Consider the following 18,040-nt stretch of genomic DNA (forward strand, 5'->3'; position numbering starts at 1 on the left):
AAGTTTTTCAGAACATGGTTCAAAATAGTTTTCTGACTATATAATGGTCAACTGTTTCTTCAATTTCTTTATCTTGATCGAACGAATTTCTATTAATAATTTTAAATGTAAATAAATTAGTTTATTGCTTTTAGATTGTAATATTTAAATTTGAAAAGCTAAGGTTTGAATGTCTGTAAAAATGTTCAGAATAAACAGTATATATGGCGCCATCTGCCAGGTTTTCCTTCAACATTAACATTCTAACAACTTCTGAAAAGATAATCTCTACACATTCCTCGACTTTTCTTCATTACCAACAAAATGTGTTAGGTGTGTTTCAGTGACTTGAATATAGAGGACGACATAATGTAAAATTATTAAAACTTTTAGGTTTCGCAATTATGTTGGGTACTTCTTTTACTAAACAAGAAAACTAATATGATAGTATTTTTTACATTTATAATTATATGACTTAAACTTAAAATAAATTAATACAGTTCGATGAACATAATTAGAATATTTTCAATATCGGATTTAGTGCAAGTTTAACTTTCGCACTAAGATTTCGGAAACTTTAACAATTTTAATTATTCCCTGCATAATACTTACTACAATTATATTAATTAAGCCTGTTCAGAAATAGAGATAAAAATTAAAAGTCAATACTAAGGACATCTACATTGTTTCAATAATTTTTCCAATTTCTGTTTATCAGTTTTCAGTCTGAAAAATCGGAAGATACATAGAAATGGTATTGTGTTGTAAAAAAGTTAATATTGTACAAACAAAAATGTAATTAAATGTAGGAGACACATCTGCAAAATTTGATTTGGTTAAAACTATAGTGGATAATAAAAGACAATATAAAACTCAAAAATTTAAAATCTAATCAAAAACATTCACCAAATCACATTTTACAGATTTGAAAATACCTATTTTTATTTTGCATTTAAATACTCTTTTAAAAAGCATTTTGTATTTTATTTAAAATAAAAAATAATTTTCTATTTGTAAAATGCAAAATACATGTATCTAGTGAATAGTCTTGCTAGTATCACCGATTAAACAATATATAAAATGATGAAAGTTGGTCACATTGGCCTTTGAAGGTATTAGAAGCTTAAAAAGGAGACAAAGAGACATTCCATGAATGCCTTCTACTTCTTTAACTGAAGAGAGTCCAAAAAATTCTAAATTCCTTTGGAATGGATAATCTAAAATATTGGATCGATATTGTTTTCCGGATTCAATGTCACGGTCCCGTGGAATTTTGAAGTTCGAAATTGATATCAGCACCTGTCAAATCACCACTTATCGTACCTTTAACAAGAAACTACGAAAAATATGAATTACGGCAAAAAAGCCCGCAAAACATTATTGAATTGATATGCGTAAGCTGTGTAAAACTGACAACTACAAGATATTGTGGTGTGCTAATAAATACCTGTTGTGCGTATTTCGCTACACATCATCTCGTTAGCTCAGGATGAACCAATGGACTAGTATTGCCAAATTAAAGACCCTTGTTGCGTTAACGCTTTGTATTTTCAAAAACACAACACTATGTACAAAAACTTAATGTATAAAACCTTAACCTACACATAACCTTGTTTATGTGCAGATTTCCCAAAATTATACTCCTTGAATTACAAACCCGATACGAGAGCGCCTACTCGTCATGAAAAGCAAAGTACTTCTCTTTCTGAAATTCTTTCCGAAAAACTGCCTGCCTCCTCCTTGAACCTTTTTCTATTGCCACTTGTTTTCAAGTTTCAATCTGCCTGCATATAACCCATAAAGTCCCAAAGAGAAAGTTAGCAGGTATAATGGTAGCCCTTCAAAGCAAAAGCCCAGCAAAAAGTAGCAGACAACAGTTACATAGTTTTAAATTATTTTTTCTAGGAAATCTGAACACCTATAATCCAAAGATCTTAGAAAACGATTCGAAAAACTTCACTTATTAGATGAACCCAAAGCTAAAGAAACTATGGATTCCATTTCTTTCTCTTATCACAATGTGTAAAAGATCAGAAACAAAATGGGTTGTAAACATTTTGATATAAAATTATTAATGTTGATTTTACATTAATAAAATTATTTGCCACTCTTTCTTGGCTCTGTTCTTTCACGCTAAACAAACTATTTTGGCATCGTCTTTTTTCCAATTAAAACGGGTGACAAAGGCAAATAAGAATTAAATGTATCTCGTTCCATTCTGATGATAAAGGTTAAACATGGTATATGTATATTTAAAATTCATGTTACATATTACGACTTAAAATTGTGTATTTGTATTCCAGATTTATTTCAGTAAATTCGTAATTTTAATTAACCATTTTTGTTTTATTACTTAGTTATCAACCACGACCCAATTTACTCATAAATATCAGAGGCAGCTAGCAATTCTGGAAGGCAATTTACGTGTGCCCGGTTAGTTAAGTATCCCTAATTTAAAACTGATTTTTTTATGCTTAGATCAAAGAACTTAGTAAGAAGTAGGGATCGAAATTTTGATTAAAAATCTTTTAGTATTTTAATATTATTTTTGTTGTCAAAACACTTAAACGATCAATTACTTATTGAATAGTTAAAAGATATAGGTGGGGACAATTTAAGATTCGGATAAGGGCAACTATTTAACCCATCGCACCTCAATTAAAAAACCGATTAAAGAAGAAAATTAAAATTTCACGGCGCTATTTTCGCCTTATGTTTAAAACTGTCAGTTACGTGATGATCTTAAGGATGTTTGGGAGGTACAATCGGAGACAGGACTACATAAAATTAGAAATTCGTAATTAATTAGGTTTTGCAGCATATCATGAGGTAAATGAATACTATCTATACTAAAAACAAGTATACGGTTTGAGAGAAAGTTTGGAATTTGAGACAAGAGAACATAAAATTAGAAATTCGTTATTAATTAGGTTTTGCAGCATATCATGAGATAAATAAATACTATCTATACTAAAAACAAATATACGGTTTGAGAGAAAATTTGGAATTTGACCAAAAACTTTGAATAAAATAAGAAATAACGAATTATATGGAAAATTTTTAACTGACTTTTGGCAGTGAATATGCCTTGATTTCAACTTCGAAACAAAAAAATATTTAGTTTCAATCTCTATTAATAATGAGCGTAAAACTTTTTAATATGTTTAAATAATAATTAAAACTTTAAAATTGCATTTATTTTAGACAATTATAAAAACGAGATTTTCAGCTAATTTTTCATTTTTTCCTCAATAACCATTTAGTGAATTTGAATAACCTTACGCCAAAGTGATTCTCCAGAGTTCAAGTTACTTATTATAAAAGTTTGAAATTTCTGGTAGCTTTTTTTCTGTTAATAAAAATAAATTTAATCTGTTCGGTTAACGAATCTCCATAAAATGTGGTGTAAAATTACAATTTTTTAAAATGTCAATAACTTTTTAACGGTTTAGTGAGTCGATTTGTAATTTTTACAGGAGTTTTATAATTGAATGAGGAACGTTCTTGCAAATTTTTATTTGTCTCGTAGCATTTGGACATACCTCCCAAACATTCTTAAACTGATTACTAACTGTAACAAAAACCTAACACGTAATCGTAAGTGTATTATCTGATTTGACAACGTAGTGTCCTACAATATTGGCATATACTTACTGCTCGTATTACTAATATACACATTCAAAATAGTTCTTAGGCTTTCACGGCCAGCGTATATGGATGCGGTGTTTTCTTCCGGGCTTTTTGGCCGTGATCCGTGGAATTTTACTTTTCCAAACGACAGCCGTCAGCCAAGAACGGCGAAACGTTTGGAAAAAAGAAAACACCGCATTGCCATTGAAAATAGATATTATTTTTAATTTGAGTATAATAGGTATTTTGACAAAATCAACAGTAAGAAAATCAGAAATCTTAGTAATAAGGTTTTAGTCCTTGCGATTTTGACGCAGGTGTAGGAGGAAACAGGGAATTCGACGATTCATCCCATCGCTTTTGTTGGATAAGCGCATCTCCCGATTTTTATCAATTACAGTAGAACCTCTGTAACTAGAACATCAAGAGAGACGCCAAAAAATTCCAGTTATGGAGTATTCGACTTAGGAAAGATTTTGACTTGGGCGGATTTTGATATTTTCGACTTGTAAAGGTTAACACTTGGTGTACTTACAATGTCGATAACTTAGTTTTCTTTGAACTATAGACGTAATAAGTTTCAAATTATCGAGTTCGAGATACAGAGGTCCAATTTAATTTTTCCAGTTGGGATGCTCAATAAATGACTAAAAAAGAAAGTCATCAATGCATTGTATTGGAAAAATCGAAAAATCGAGTTCTGCTGCTCTCATCATAACACTATAAATGACTTAAGACAAAAGTCATTTCGACGAGCTTGAACTATTTGAACCAATTTCAAATTGGGTTATTACCTGAATCAACTGGAATTGAGTGGGTGCCCAACCCAATCGAGTGGGTGCACGGGCACCCGCGGACCCACTCTTGTTGCGCCCTTGCCAAAATGGCTTGCAGAACTCAGTGATTATTTCGACTAATAGAGGATTGAGATTTCGAGTGATGGAGGTTTTTGGGGCTTGAAGAGAAGGAAACAAAACATTTTTTCGAGTATTGGAGGTTTTCAACTTGTCGAGGTTCCACTTAAAGAGGTTCTACTGTATCTGGTTTGACTAAAAAAGGGGGGGTTGAATGTTTCAAGCCCGGATTTCTCTTTCCGTTTTGGCTTCGTTCGGGATTTGTTAAAACAAATTCACTTAGGAAAGTGATCACCTTAAAAAAATGCGGTGTATCCTGGAAGAATAGTAAATATGTGTTCGAAATTTTCAATTATTTGCTCTTGACTATGTGGTGTTACTTTTTTATTTTTTTGAAAATTGTTTAATCATATGCAAATAAAAGTACCTACCTATCTATTTAATATTTATTTGAAGACAATAAATTGAATTCGCTGTTCTTTTTTCTTTTTTAAATAATTATTTTCATGGTTTAGAATTTGCTAAATCTGTAAAACGTTTTGGTTCGTAAATATTACGGCTTATTGACCTGACCGTTGCGTCACATAGGTACTTATAAAAAAATATTTCATCCGCATGCTTACTTTTCTTAAAAACAATAAATTGAATTCGGTGTTTAATTTTATCTTCACGCTTAAGAAATTTGTAGATATGTAAAACCCATTGCTTTGTAAATATTACGATTTATTGAACTTTATGTCGTATAGGTAAATACTTATAAAAAAATATTTGATCCGCAGCCTTTTCTCAAATGCATTAAGTTGAATTTCCTGTTTAATTTTTCCTTCAAATAATACATTCATGCTTAAGGAATTTCTAAATCTGTAAAAACTTTTGGTTCGTAAATATTACGATTTATATGTATTATATCTGCGTATTCTCTGTGTTTTTACGTTCAGTTGAAGTGTTATCTGTTTGTGTTAATCTTCGTGACCATTTTTTGCAATCGGACGATTGGGTACGGTCACCTTGCTTTCTATTTGACTCGACAAATACGATTGTTTACGTAAAGGCACATGTTTGTGTGATGTTATCTTGTTAAAAATTGATACAAACGAATAATTCTGTTTTAAATGTTGTATTATTGGAACAGTTTATTTAAATGGTATATGTAATACACACCTAGATATTAGGTAGGTACTAAAATACTTAATAAAAATAATTTAAAAACTGTATGCCTTGGATTTAATAATATTGAATCGATATAATCGTTATTAGCTTTAGTTTAATCCAGTTTCATTTGTATTAAAGCAGATTTTCATTTTTACATTGAAATTTTACATTTTTGTATTGCAGGAAAAAAATAGTAAGATTTCAATGAAAAATTTCAAGATGAAAATGAAAAGTTGCCTTGTTACAAAAAATATAGTATGCTTAAAATATGTGTACAAGCTTTTTGTTGCTTGCATTATTTTATTTTAATGAATTTGTTTCACATCTGGTGTTTATAGACTATGTTTCATCATTGTCAAACGATTTAAACAGTTTTATTTGTTTTAGTATTCTTGAACGAAGTCGGAATGTTTGTAATTAATAGATATACTAATGGACCACACTGTAGATAGTTAAGTTATTATTATCTCGAAGTAAATTTTTAAAAAATTGAAACATGAAATAATTTTATTGAGAGATTGAAGCGAACGAAAGGAGTTGCAAACAATATCTTACTTAAAAAAACCAAATCAATAAGGATGTAATCTATCTAAAAAACTACATGGACTATCGCACTATCAATGCTTTCATGTACAAACACCAAACAACCTTATTACCTAAGCAACGTTCATCACATTACTGGGTACCTATATTGAAAGTTAAAGACGTTTTAATGTTACAAATAATTTCATTAATGTTAATTAATTAATCTAAGATTTGACGTAACATCAGTCAATTCAAAAACACTTCGTATTGTATTTAGGGTTGTCACCTTTTCAGGCTTTACATAAAGTATTTCTCGACTAAAAGTTAAAAAAAAAGTACTCGGCATAAAAATAAAGTATTTTATTTTTTGTTTTTAAAAACATATTTTTTGTTACACCTAGCAGCCAGTAACAAATTGCTGTCGCTCTTAAATACATTAATAGCTTCTAAACATGGCAAGCATAGATTTAAGTAAACTCAAAGTTCATTTTTAATTAGTTTTAATGAAACTTTATTCCTGTTGTCCCGTCACTTTGCGTTCATAACAGAGAATACTCTTTCTGTAAATGCTCAAGTGGCCGGAACGGACAGCAAAAGTGACACTACTTTGAACAGATTTGGGAAATCCGTAAATATGGCTTGTCATTTTTCTGTGCAGTATTATTGATATAAAAGTACTCACAATTTCGAATAATCGCTTACAAAATTACGATGTTCACTTAAGGTCTTAAATAAAGTATTTTTGCGTACTTTATGTGTCTTGTAAAGTATAACGTACGCCCAGTCGAAATAGAGTACAATACTTTATAATAAAGTACGGGTGGCAACCCTAGTTGTACTTGCCAACTGTGCCACTCATGATGAGTCATGATACTGTTATTTTCGTCGTGAAGAGTACGTTGTGCGGGCAGTTACAGGAAATTTAACACATTTTCGTGTCTATTAAACAATTTTATGGGGAAATTACTTCCAAAATATTATAAGCAGATCTCCATGGTTTAATAAATATAAAATTTTCTATGAGTTATTAACCGTTACTTAAAGATTATATTCGATCGATTAATGAAATCAAAAAAGAGAAGACATTGCTTAACAAAAACAGCAGAAATGAATAACAAAACTTAGGGTATCAGGTCCAAACCGGGTACCCGGCCCATTTCTATCTTACAATTAATTAGTTAAATAATAGATATACATAGTCATCAAGTATCAGCCAACTCAATAGGCCGTATTTATAAAAATAAAGCATTTACTCTCATGTAAAAGGTAGATGTAAAAGCTTTTGCTACAATTCGGATTCATAATCTATACCTTTTCCTTGTAAGGAAATGCTTCGGTTTAATAATGTAAAGAGTACAAATTAGTTAAAATTTGCATTGTGCAATTAATGTGCGTGTGTTCAGTAACAAACTTAAAATGGTTCGCAGAATAACGCAGAAATATTTTCATTTTTTGAACAGGTGACCCGGCTACTCCACGTGTTTCGGGATACTCGCCAAGAAAGTGGCCCGTCAACCACACAACATTCCCTTCCTCAAATCTAAATAACATTTTAAAATCTGATTCTCGTGGTATACGTCTCGGTTTGTAATATTTTCTTGTACGTAAATGCACCATATCAGTCAAAACAAGCACAACACTGGGACCATTTAAACTAAAGATTACATATACAAGTCCTTTTAGATAGATTTGATCTAAAAACAGTCCTACAGATACATAAATTTTTACGTTACAAACTGTGTGATGCCTGGGCAGCTACTGAAAAGTTAAAAAGAGCGAGAAAAGTTGTTATGAACCTAGATTCCTTTTTTGAGAAGCAAATCTTTTAGTTTTGAACAAATGCTTCTTTTTATAAATACAAATTATGTAAAACCTTTTACTTTAAACCAAACCCTCCAAGCAAAACATTTTCTTTCGCTTCTTTTTATGCATATAACTTGAAGGAATTGCTTCAATTTTTGGAAGCAAATGGTAAGGCTTATTTTTAATGACTCATTTATACTAATAACATAAAAATGTGGTAACATGTTTGTTTTGTAAACAGGTTTGTATATTTGTAAGTTTTTAAAATATTATTCAATTTTCAGGAGGTAAAGCTGGGAGAAGGTTCATCATATGGACGCCAACGCTGCTCTGGGGGAGATGCTTCTGATCACCCGAGACTCCAATGGTGAGTAAATTTATTGCTTATTCAATTTAAATTTTTCATGTTTTTTAATTGTTTCCAATTTTATATCACGATGTATAAGTCCTAAATACGTGTCAAGGATAATCGAAAATACACTAATTTTAATTTTGTTCTTAAATTTTGACCAGGATCTACAGAATAAAATTAAAGTGTATAATTTTCTAGATTAAACATAAACTTTGATTAGAATGATAGTAAATACTGTCCTTTATCGAGATGCAAAGAAATTTTTCTATCGCTCGAGAACAGGATTTTTTTTTCTAGATAAAAAGGACCCTATTCCTTTTCTGTGCTCCCCACAATGTGGTACAAAATTTTATTATAATCGGTTGAGTAGTTAAGGCGTAAAATACACAAACAATCAATTTAATTTGACGTTTTGTTTTCCACCTCGCCCATCATCCAGATATTGCACCCGTACAGAACCGTGTTCCAGACATACACCTTTAACAATCATTTTCGAATTTTTAAATTGATTGCTTGAAAGTATAGAAAAAAATACGGGGTAACTCACGGGTTACTAAATACGCGTTCTGAACGTAGTGTTAAAAAGTTATAGAAATCAATCAAACCCTTGCCTCCGCAGAAGAAATACACTTTTCAATCCTGTTTTGTTTCGACAGAACAATTTGTCAAATTGTCATCTTTGTTTAAGTTAAGTTAATAATAATTCTTGCGATATTTCCTCGAGAAATATGACGAATTTTTAGCAAAAACTGTTAATTTGTGGAATAGTTTAGGATGGCCTGTTGTCAGCTATGTAAGCTTTTAATCTAATTTTGCTTTGGTGTTCTATGATTCGTAGGGTGACGGTGCTTCCGGTTTCCTCTACGTAATCTGAACTACTCGCTGTTTGTAGGAAATTTAGATTTTCAAATTAATATCCCTATTACATTTTTTATTTAATTTTTAGCACCTTAATTAAATTCTGTATAGGTTACCTGTACAAATTAAGGATTCAACATATTCCATCTTGTTTTAGATCGTTAATATTGTATCCTACAAGCGTTTAAATGTCAATACAAATTAATACAATCAATTCAATTTTATGAGAACGAATTTAACGGTGTGACAGCATGCAATACAACCTTATCATTCAATAAAATAAAATAAAATAAAATAATTCGAAGTGGTCAGTATTCTGTCGACTGCCAGACGCAGATCGCGATTTCGATCCTTTTGGATCTCATCAGCGCGTCGCACACAGCTCCGACAGAACACAAAGCAACTTTTACCTGCTGTCTTAACAGCGCGTTTAAGACTTTAGTCTAAACCTTATCATACTAAGGATTTTAAAAATTAGTGAAGTTCAGTTTCCAATCGGCAGAAATTTCCTTGTTTAATATTTAGTATTTAGGTACCTGCTAACTATGTTTCTATAAAATTTCGTGTTTTTAAAAGGTATATCTTTTGAATTTATAGGAGGAAAAACACATTAAAAATTGAAACATTTTTTTATTTGGTTAATAAGCAAATCACTATAATTTACATATTTACTCGTAATTTAATACTGGACAATCTATTACTCAGCAAACCTGCATTGTTGAGCTGCATCTCGACTACATAACCTCAATTTATTTGTTGTGTATCTGCACTAGGTATGCATCCTTAGATTACTGTAGTTGTTAGGCTTTCGCGGCCGGCGTATATCGATGCTGTGTTTTCTTCCGGGCTTCCGTGGTCCGTAGAATCTTTTCCTTTTCCAAACGTTTCGCCGTTCTTTGCTGACTCAGCACCTGTCCAGTCACCACTGAAGATGCCATCAGAAAAGAACGGCGAAACGTTTGGAAAAACAAGATTCCACGTACCATGGCCTAAAAAACCCGGAAGAAAACGCGGCATCGATATCCTTAGATTATACGTGCTTACCCCAAGATTTTCTAATTTGCTAAGAATCCCCCATCAACAGGTAAACACGCTCCATTAATTAAACTTGCTCTGTCACTTAGAAGATATACTACTGCATCTGCTACTTCTTCGACTGTCCCAAATCTGTATGTTGACATAAATAAATCGCTCATTGGTATGATATTTATTAAAATGATAACATTATTGCTTCAGAAAACTAAGGAATATGTAGGTATTATATTTAAAAATAAATACATATACTAAAATTAAAAAAAAAGAACAGTATTATCGAAATGAAATTGCATTCCGTTAAAGGCTCAATTGAAGGATCATTTGCCTAGGCATCTTTACTTCTAAATGAAAATATTAGGCCCTTATGGGGTTATTTTGCCGACTTACAGATTTGTTATCAAAATTATAGGATAGATCTTCTTGTTAAAATATTGAAAATGGCATGGATGAAAGTTTTGCGGCAAAAATACTGAAAAAAAGTTGTTAATTTTCTAATTCGTCGTGTTCATCCGGCTCGAAGGACCATCGCGACAAACTTAATGTATAATGTGCTACAATAACTTCTTAATCAGATTTCTGTTGTACGAAGGCGCAGAAGGGTCTAACATAATCTTTTTTTGAAATTTCAACTTGAATATTTATTTAGGTACCCATCAGTAGTAGTATCAGACCATGACATTGAACCCGGAAAACAATATCGATCCAATATTTCAGATTATCTATTTCAAAGGAGTTTAGAATTTATTTTGGGCTCCCTTCAGTTAAAAAATTAGAAGGCATTCATGGAATGTCTCTTTCTCCCATTTTTAAGCTTCTAATAGCTTTAATCGTCAATGTAAGTAACTTTCATTCAATCGATGGTACTAGCAAAACTTTCAACAACAAAAATGTATTTTGCGTTTTATAAATAGAAAATACGTTTGGAAAAGTATTTTAAATAAAATAGAAAATGGTTTTCCCAAAAAGGTATTTGAATGTAAGATAAAAATAGGTATTTTTTATTTTTTGTTTGCATTTTAAATGCAAGTATTTCAAATAAATCACATCTTTGGATTCAATTGCTTATTAGGTTAGAATTGGGTCAAATAAGGATTAGTTTAAGGGCACAGCTACTCCAAAAATTAAAATCCTAACATAATTGAATTTAAAAGCTATCATTCGTTTGGTTGTACATTAAGTAAAGACAACACGAACGAAATAAGTGTTGCAGCACTCCAGTCCTTTCTTAAAATGCATTAGCTTAAGCTGGGATTGAGTTAGGTTAGTTTAGGTTGCGTGATTCGGTAAGCATTTAGAGTTACAAATTGAAATTTCGTTAAAGTTTACGTCATTTACCCTTCAGTTGTAACCTCATGATGACGCTTGACGCTAGCGTTGAGCGTCAAATTATGGCTCCACCTAGCTGAAATTAGTAGAATCATGTCTGGCGTCAAACGTCAACGTCAATCTAAAAAAATTACCAGAGAAAAAATCGCAAGTCGATATCTCGATATATACTTAACTCTAACCTAATTTTTCTAAAAGCACGTGACAATTGTAAACAAAAAACTTATAACTACAATAAATATTAAACATTATAGAAAATTATTAAAATATTACATCAAACATAACTGACTAATCGAAATTTCGATGGCAGGCGATTATGATTATCAAATGTGGATTTATCAGTGCCAAAAAATAATTCATGAAGCTGAAATAAGGAAAAGAATCAGGCGCAAATGAATTATTAGTGCTTTGTTATGCAATGAATTAGTTATACAAAATGTAAAAATATTTCTGTTATAATTATTGTTTAGGTTTTAGGTAATATAACTCTTACATCTTCCAGAATTTCTAGATCTTCATAATCTTCAAAAAGTGCCATTTTCATAAAATAAATAATAAATAAAATCGAAGGTTTAGTTTAGATTTACTTTTAAAATAAACAATAAGAGTGTTCTTAATTTTTTCAATATCGATTACTATCGAGTTCGACTATATACATTTTGAATTAACTGTTGATCTTTAAAATAAAAAGCTGATTTGTGTTTAGTTTTTTACGATTTGACGTTACAAGATTTTTTTCTAGATGGCAGCACAGCCTAAATTGATCACGTGATGTGATTTGGCCCTCAAAGCTAGCGTCAAGCGTCAGCATGAGGTTACACCTGTATTGTTTTTAAAAATAATAAGAAGTTGTATATGTATATTAACCTTCCTAGCGGGATTCTAGCCAACATCGGAGCTGATTTGACAGGATCCGACCATGACTTCCTTCCCATAGCGGTCATAACGATTGTAGGGTTAACACTGTTGACCCGAATGCCGTGGGGCCCAAGTTCAAGGGCTGCGGCACGGGTAAATGCGTCCACCGCGCCTTTACTGGCACAGTAAACAGACTTACCAAGTATACCGGCCATCGATGCTTGAGAAGAAACATTCACAATTGCTCCGGGAACTTTACGAGAAATAAGGTCAGATGCAACCATTCGTGTCAAATTAATTGTGGACTTTGTATTAATATCAAATTGCCTAGAATTAATTACATATTCAGGAAGAAGTTAGCTACTTATGTTATGTACACACGTTAGAACTCATACTTCTACTTACATATTTTTTATTTAGTCAGTTCACATATACATAATTAAATTAGTATGAGTTTAAATTATTAATTGAATCTAATTTCGTTGGTGTTCAAAATTTAAATTGTGAAAAATGACTCTAATCTCGCCAATTAACCAACGATGTGTTTTATATTTGAAATTTCTTTATTGTAAAAGCAAAGCGACGTTTCGNTAAAAAATGACTCTAATCTCGCCAAATAACCAACGATGTGTTCTATATTTGAAATTTCTTTATTGTAAAAGCGTAAAAGCGACGTTTCGACTGTGTATTTCAGTCATTTTCAAGCTCGAATTTCTATCATTGCTTACATCTAATGTCGACTAGTATCACAATTGGTTTTAACAAAGGTTTTCACATTAACAAACTTTATCTTAAATTAAATAAATTTATCAAAAACACCGCCAAAAACTAACTGTTAATATGAAAACCTTTGTTAAAACCAATTGTCATACTAGTCGACATTAGATGTAAGCAATGATAGAAATTCCAGCTTGAAAATGTCTGAAATAGACAGTCGAAACGTCGCTTTGCTTTTACAATAAAGAAATTTCAAATACAAAACACATCGTTGGTTAATTGGCGAGATTAGAATCATTTTTCACAATTAGTATGAGTTTATTTAAACAATGTTTTCGATTACAGTTGATGGTTAAGGAAACCACAATATATAATATAAAAATGTTTTAATAAGCAATATATTCAAATCGTCGTTAATTGTTTCGATGTAGTAGGTCAATAGTTTTGGTTTTGGAAGAAAGTTTCTTTTATCGTAGGTTTCAGTAATATTGTTACCTTTTTTCTCATTTTTTGGTCAGTAAAATTGGGATATAGCAGTATTAGCATCTAGCAAGGAGGAGTTAGAAATAGCTTCACAGAAAATAGAAGTGGTATTGACAAAATAGTACTGTAATATAAATAAAACAAAAATACTGGTATGCAAGGGAGGAAAAAGTAGACAAAGCAAAAAAATATAGGAGATGCAAAATTAGAAGAAGTGGCTGATTTTAGGTATTTAGGAAGTCAGATAAGTCGGGACGAAAGGAGTAGTATGAATATAAAGCAGAGGGTAGCGAAGGGTCGAATCCCCTTAATAAAAAATGAAGTCATTTTTATGCTCGCGAACGATGAATTTAGAAATTCGAAAAAGATTGTTAAAGGTGTATGGAACATTTTGGAACACGGCACTGCACGGATGCGTAACAAGGACGGTAGGCGCAGCGGAAAAGAAAAGGTTAGAAGCGTTCGAAATGTGGTATTACAGGCGAATGATGAGAATACCATTGATAGGGAAGGTTAGAAATGAAGAGGTATTAGAAAGTATAGGAGATCAGAGGACTCTATTGAAGTCAATAAGAAATAGGCGAGAGACAGATTGACAGGAAACTCCCTCAGGCATGAAGGTCTCGTCAGAGACATATTAGAGACAGAAGCGGGAGTTAAGAGGGGTAGAGGTAGACCTAGATTAGATTACTGTTCGCAAATAGTTAAGGATGTGGGTTGTTCTAATTTTAGGGAAATGCAAAGATTAGTTGAGGACAGGAAGGAGTGAAGGTACGTGTCCAACCAGCCTTAGGACTGACAACCTTATGATGATGAACATGGGTTTTTGAAGGGTGAAAGTGGTGAGACTTCCTGTCATTGTGCCCATGGTGCAAATCAGCAAAAATCGTACGTGACACGAAAGTGCTAAACTCTGCCTTTTTCCCTTAACAAATGAGGCAAAGCCTTCACAGAACGTCGGCATTTTTTCGTCTAAAAAAGGAGCGAAGATGCACAAATTGGTGAATGTGTGGAATATATTTTTTTTAAGCACGTCTATCTGAAACAATCACCTGATTCTCTGGAAACTGTTCTAAAGTAGCCTAATTCTCAAAATCGTTTGAACAAAGCGAAAAATGTCTCGAAAGCTTTAAATTGCATTTATGGGGCTTACATTTTCTTATTTAGATATATATATATAAAAAGTTGGCTGAAAGTATTTGCACGATTTTTCCCATATCACGTTGTATTTGTTAAAAGATAAATAATACCACCCTTTACCAGACAGGAAATTAGTTTAGGGAACCCGGGTTATAATCAGATCCGGATCAGATTTTCCGTATCAGTTCCTGATCAGAGTACAGTACTCCATTCCTTGATTTGGTCACCTGATCAGGAACTGGTTCTTTCCCTTGATTAGGTTATCTCATCTAGAATTGATCAAAGTGTAGTATCGTTTCCCTTGATCCGTCTATCTGATCAGTTTCTGATTAAAGTACAGTACCCTATCCCTTGATCCAGTCATCTGATAAAAAAAATTGGCTTTTGGTGTACCGACGATCTTTGAATCAACATATAGAGCAACGGTTGGCAACTGACGGGCTGCGGTCCAGGTCCGGATCGCAAAACGTCAAAGACTGGGTTGGCAAAAAACTTTGGAAAGTGTAAACTATTCAAATAAAATATTTAAAAAACACTTTAAGTTTGAGCTTTAAGCGCTACCCCTATCAAAAAAGCAGGCTGACCGGCTGACACCGCATGTATGTCAATCCATTTAAAAGCTCTGTACATCTAAATGCAACACAAGAACTTTATTTAAATACAAAATCTTTAAATCAATATCTCACACTGACAACCTGTGATGATATTCAGGTATTTTGTGAGAGAAAATTAAAATAAAAAAATGTTAAGGAATATGCTTTTTTTGGGACCTCGATAGAAATTTTCAAAAGAATTTGGGCCCTACCTAAAATTACTTGCCGACCCTTGGCCTAGAGGTTTAGATCATTGCTTAGCATTTAGGAGCACACTGCCATCGTTTCGATTCTGGATTCGTCTGCCCTGGTTCAAGTTTGTCTATGGTTTTCTTGGATTACATAGGCAGTAATATTTCACAAATAATCTTTCACTCTTTTCTGACTTCGTTTCATCCGTCCCATCTTTCTCACCTCAACCACCACCGATGAATGAAATACCCAAAAATTTTTTTAGGATTGTTATAATTTAATCTTACCTACATTTTTCTGTACTCTACTAGATCGAAACAATTGTCAAGGATCTAAATATATTACTTACCTGTTGTTGCTTAACGTGTCAGAAGAAGTATAATTTCAAAAAATCTATCATGGGTAGATACCTGTCAACATTTGCTTTAGTTATTTCAGTAATCGTTTCCTCGGTAGAAACGCCTGCACAGTTAACAAGTAAATCTATATGACCTAATTCTGATAAATTCAAATTACTGATGTTTTCCCATTCCGAAATATCTAAGGCTACAGGCGTCACTGATGGAAATTCTTTAGTCAATGAACCTAAAAAAAAGAATAAAAAAAAAATACAGTTCTCGCATATTGCGTAGGATCTCAAACGTATTGAAAATACGAGACACATCTGCTGGATTAATTGATTGATTTTTTTAAATTAACTTTGCCCACTATGGATTAAATTAATGAGAATGAGAGTGTATTTATGATGATGAAATAATTTCAAGCAGTTGAAATTTCTCGCTGAGGATTATTTTTGAGCGAACTTTCCCGTTTATTACTCGGAAATAATTAGGTATTGATGGAGTAACCACGCGAGTTTTAGAGAAAATACTTTCGGACTTGGAAAATGTTAATTAAGTAATGAAACTTGTCACAAAAAGATGTAATTATATGCATTGAAAAAAAAAGTGACGTCATGATAATAGTGCGTTCAAGTACAATAGCTAAATTACTGTGAATTGAAAGAAAAGTTTAATACAAAAGTGGCAGGAACCACAAACTACTTATAGTCATTTTTGGATATATAGAGTGGTGCATAAATTTACTACGAACTAGCCATGTAGGAAATATCGGAGTTGTCGACAGGTCGAAACCTGGACCTGTAGTGGGAAACTGAACATTAGCCTGTTCGGTCAAAACTTTTACTGTCAAGGTTCGGTACATTAAGGTTTTGTCAACTTTAATCTACTACTGCAGAGCCAATAATTTAGCAAAACGCTTCAAACATTAAAAGCAAGTTAATAGTATTGGTATTGACATTGACTCCCCAGTTGTGGGCCAAGCTTGTCAACCATCAGGCTTGAGTCAATGTGACAAACCAGGAATTTGTCATGCTTGACCCAATATTGGAAAATCTTGCTTCAATCTTCGACCAAGCTTCGTCATGTCGTGTCTTCCTACATGGGCATATAATACCTAGCTACTTTCATTTTAATAGAAAACCCTGCGTACGTATTTCTTTTTTGAATCGTCTTTTTTCTACCATTCACACCTAGGGTAGGGTTATTAGAGTTTATGAAGAACCATTCAAGACTTATGACCTGTTTTATAAAAAAAGAGGAAAGATTCACATGACAACCAGTATTTTTATTAGTGCCTCAGTCATAATCGTTTTATTATAGAAATACCTTGCAAATGTGCCCTTCTTTTAAATAGACCAGCAGAAGAGGGTAATATACAGGGTGAGCGAGCGAGATATTCACCATTACGAAAGTAACAGCACTAATTTTCAACCAACTCTAAAAAAATGGAGGTGTCCAATACGATTGTACTTTTGTGTGTATATTACACGATTTCTTCGCTAATTATTTAATTTAATCATCATCATCATCTGATTCTAATACGTCTCTGACTAGACATTCATGCCTGAGAAGGTGCCCTATCAACTATCTCGCCTGTTTTTTATTGAGTTCCATAGTAATCTGTTTTCCTATTATTCCTAATAATTCTTCATTTCAAACTTTCTCTATCCACGGTTTCCTTATCAGTCGCCGGTAACTTCACATTTCAAATCTTTTCTTCTACCCTTTTCTTCACCGCCACGCTTACAGTCTATTTCAATTTGTTAGAATTGTGACCTTGAAGAAATCTGCGCGAAGATAGAAAGAATACACACTAGACGTGAGCAAGACGGTAATAGTTGGAACAAGCTCGATGGGCGGTCTTAGGAGATCGGCTAGAACTGTACAGTACTAGACGAAAATATTTAGCAATTTCTTAAAACAAAAATGTATATAAATTGACAATAGAAAACAATACAAAAGTTTTATAGGTGTGTTGAACGTTAAGTTAATTCACTTGTTATTATTTTTGGCTAAATATGCATTTAAATAAAGCATATTCTTAAATTTTAACGAGGCAGTTTAAATAATTTTGCAAATGGTACTGTACACTTTTGTCTAGCTCTCGCTCGATGATCGGTGGAGAAATGAGCTCCGCAGACAAATATGATTGAATTTGGAATTATGCTACGGCGCATCCTAATAAAGGGAAAGGGCATATCT

General features: G+C 32.4%; 1 protein-coding gene and 1 long non-coding RNA gene across 5 annotated transcripts in view; one reads left to right on the forward strand and one right to left on the reverse strand.

The window, feature by feature from the left end:
• Window positions 1-18,040, forward strand: part of LOC112906139 — a 42,976-nt gene that overhangs the window by 11,413 nt on the left and 13,523 nt on the right. Inside the window, exons 1-2 of one of the 4 annotated variants that reach the window (XR_003232190.1) lie at window positions 5,427-5,635; window positions 8,228-8,310. This is a non-coding gene — a long non-coding RNA (uncharacterized LOC112906139). Of the gene's footprint in view, window positions 1-5,426; window positions 5,636-8,227; window positions 8,311-18,040 lie in introns of those variants that run through there. The other 3 variants (XR_003232193.1, XR_003232191.1, XR_003232192.1) reach the window with 3 other exon arrangements.
• Window positions 9,764-18,040, reverse strand: part of LOC112906138 (L-xylulose reductase-like) — an 8,971-nt gene continuing 694 nt past the window's right edge. Inside the window, exons 3-5 of the mRNA XM_025979844.1 lie at window positions 15,908-16,082; window positions 12,382-12,699; window positions 9,764-10,320 (exon numbers count right to left, since the gene is read on the reverse strand). Of these exons, the coding sequence (XP_025835629.1) occupies window positions 10,209-10,320; window positions 12,382-12,699; window positions 15,908-16,082 (605 nt within the window). The 3' untranslated portion in view covers window positions 9,764-10,208. The remainder of the gene's footprint in view (window positions 10,321-12,381; window positions 12,700-15,907; window positions 16,083-18,040) is intronic.

The sequence above is a fragment of the Agrilus planipennis genome, unplaced genomic scaffold, assembly GCF_000699045.2.
Source record: "Agrilus planipennis isolate EAB-ADULT unplaced genomic scaffold, Apla_2.0 scaffold11, whole genome shotgun sequence".
Classification (NCBI taxonomy): Eukaryota; Metazoa; Arthropoda; class Insecta; order Coleoptera; family Buprestidae; genus Agrilus; species Agrilus planipennis.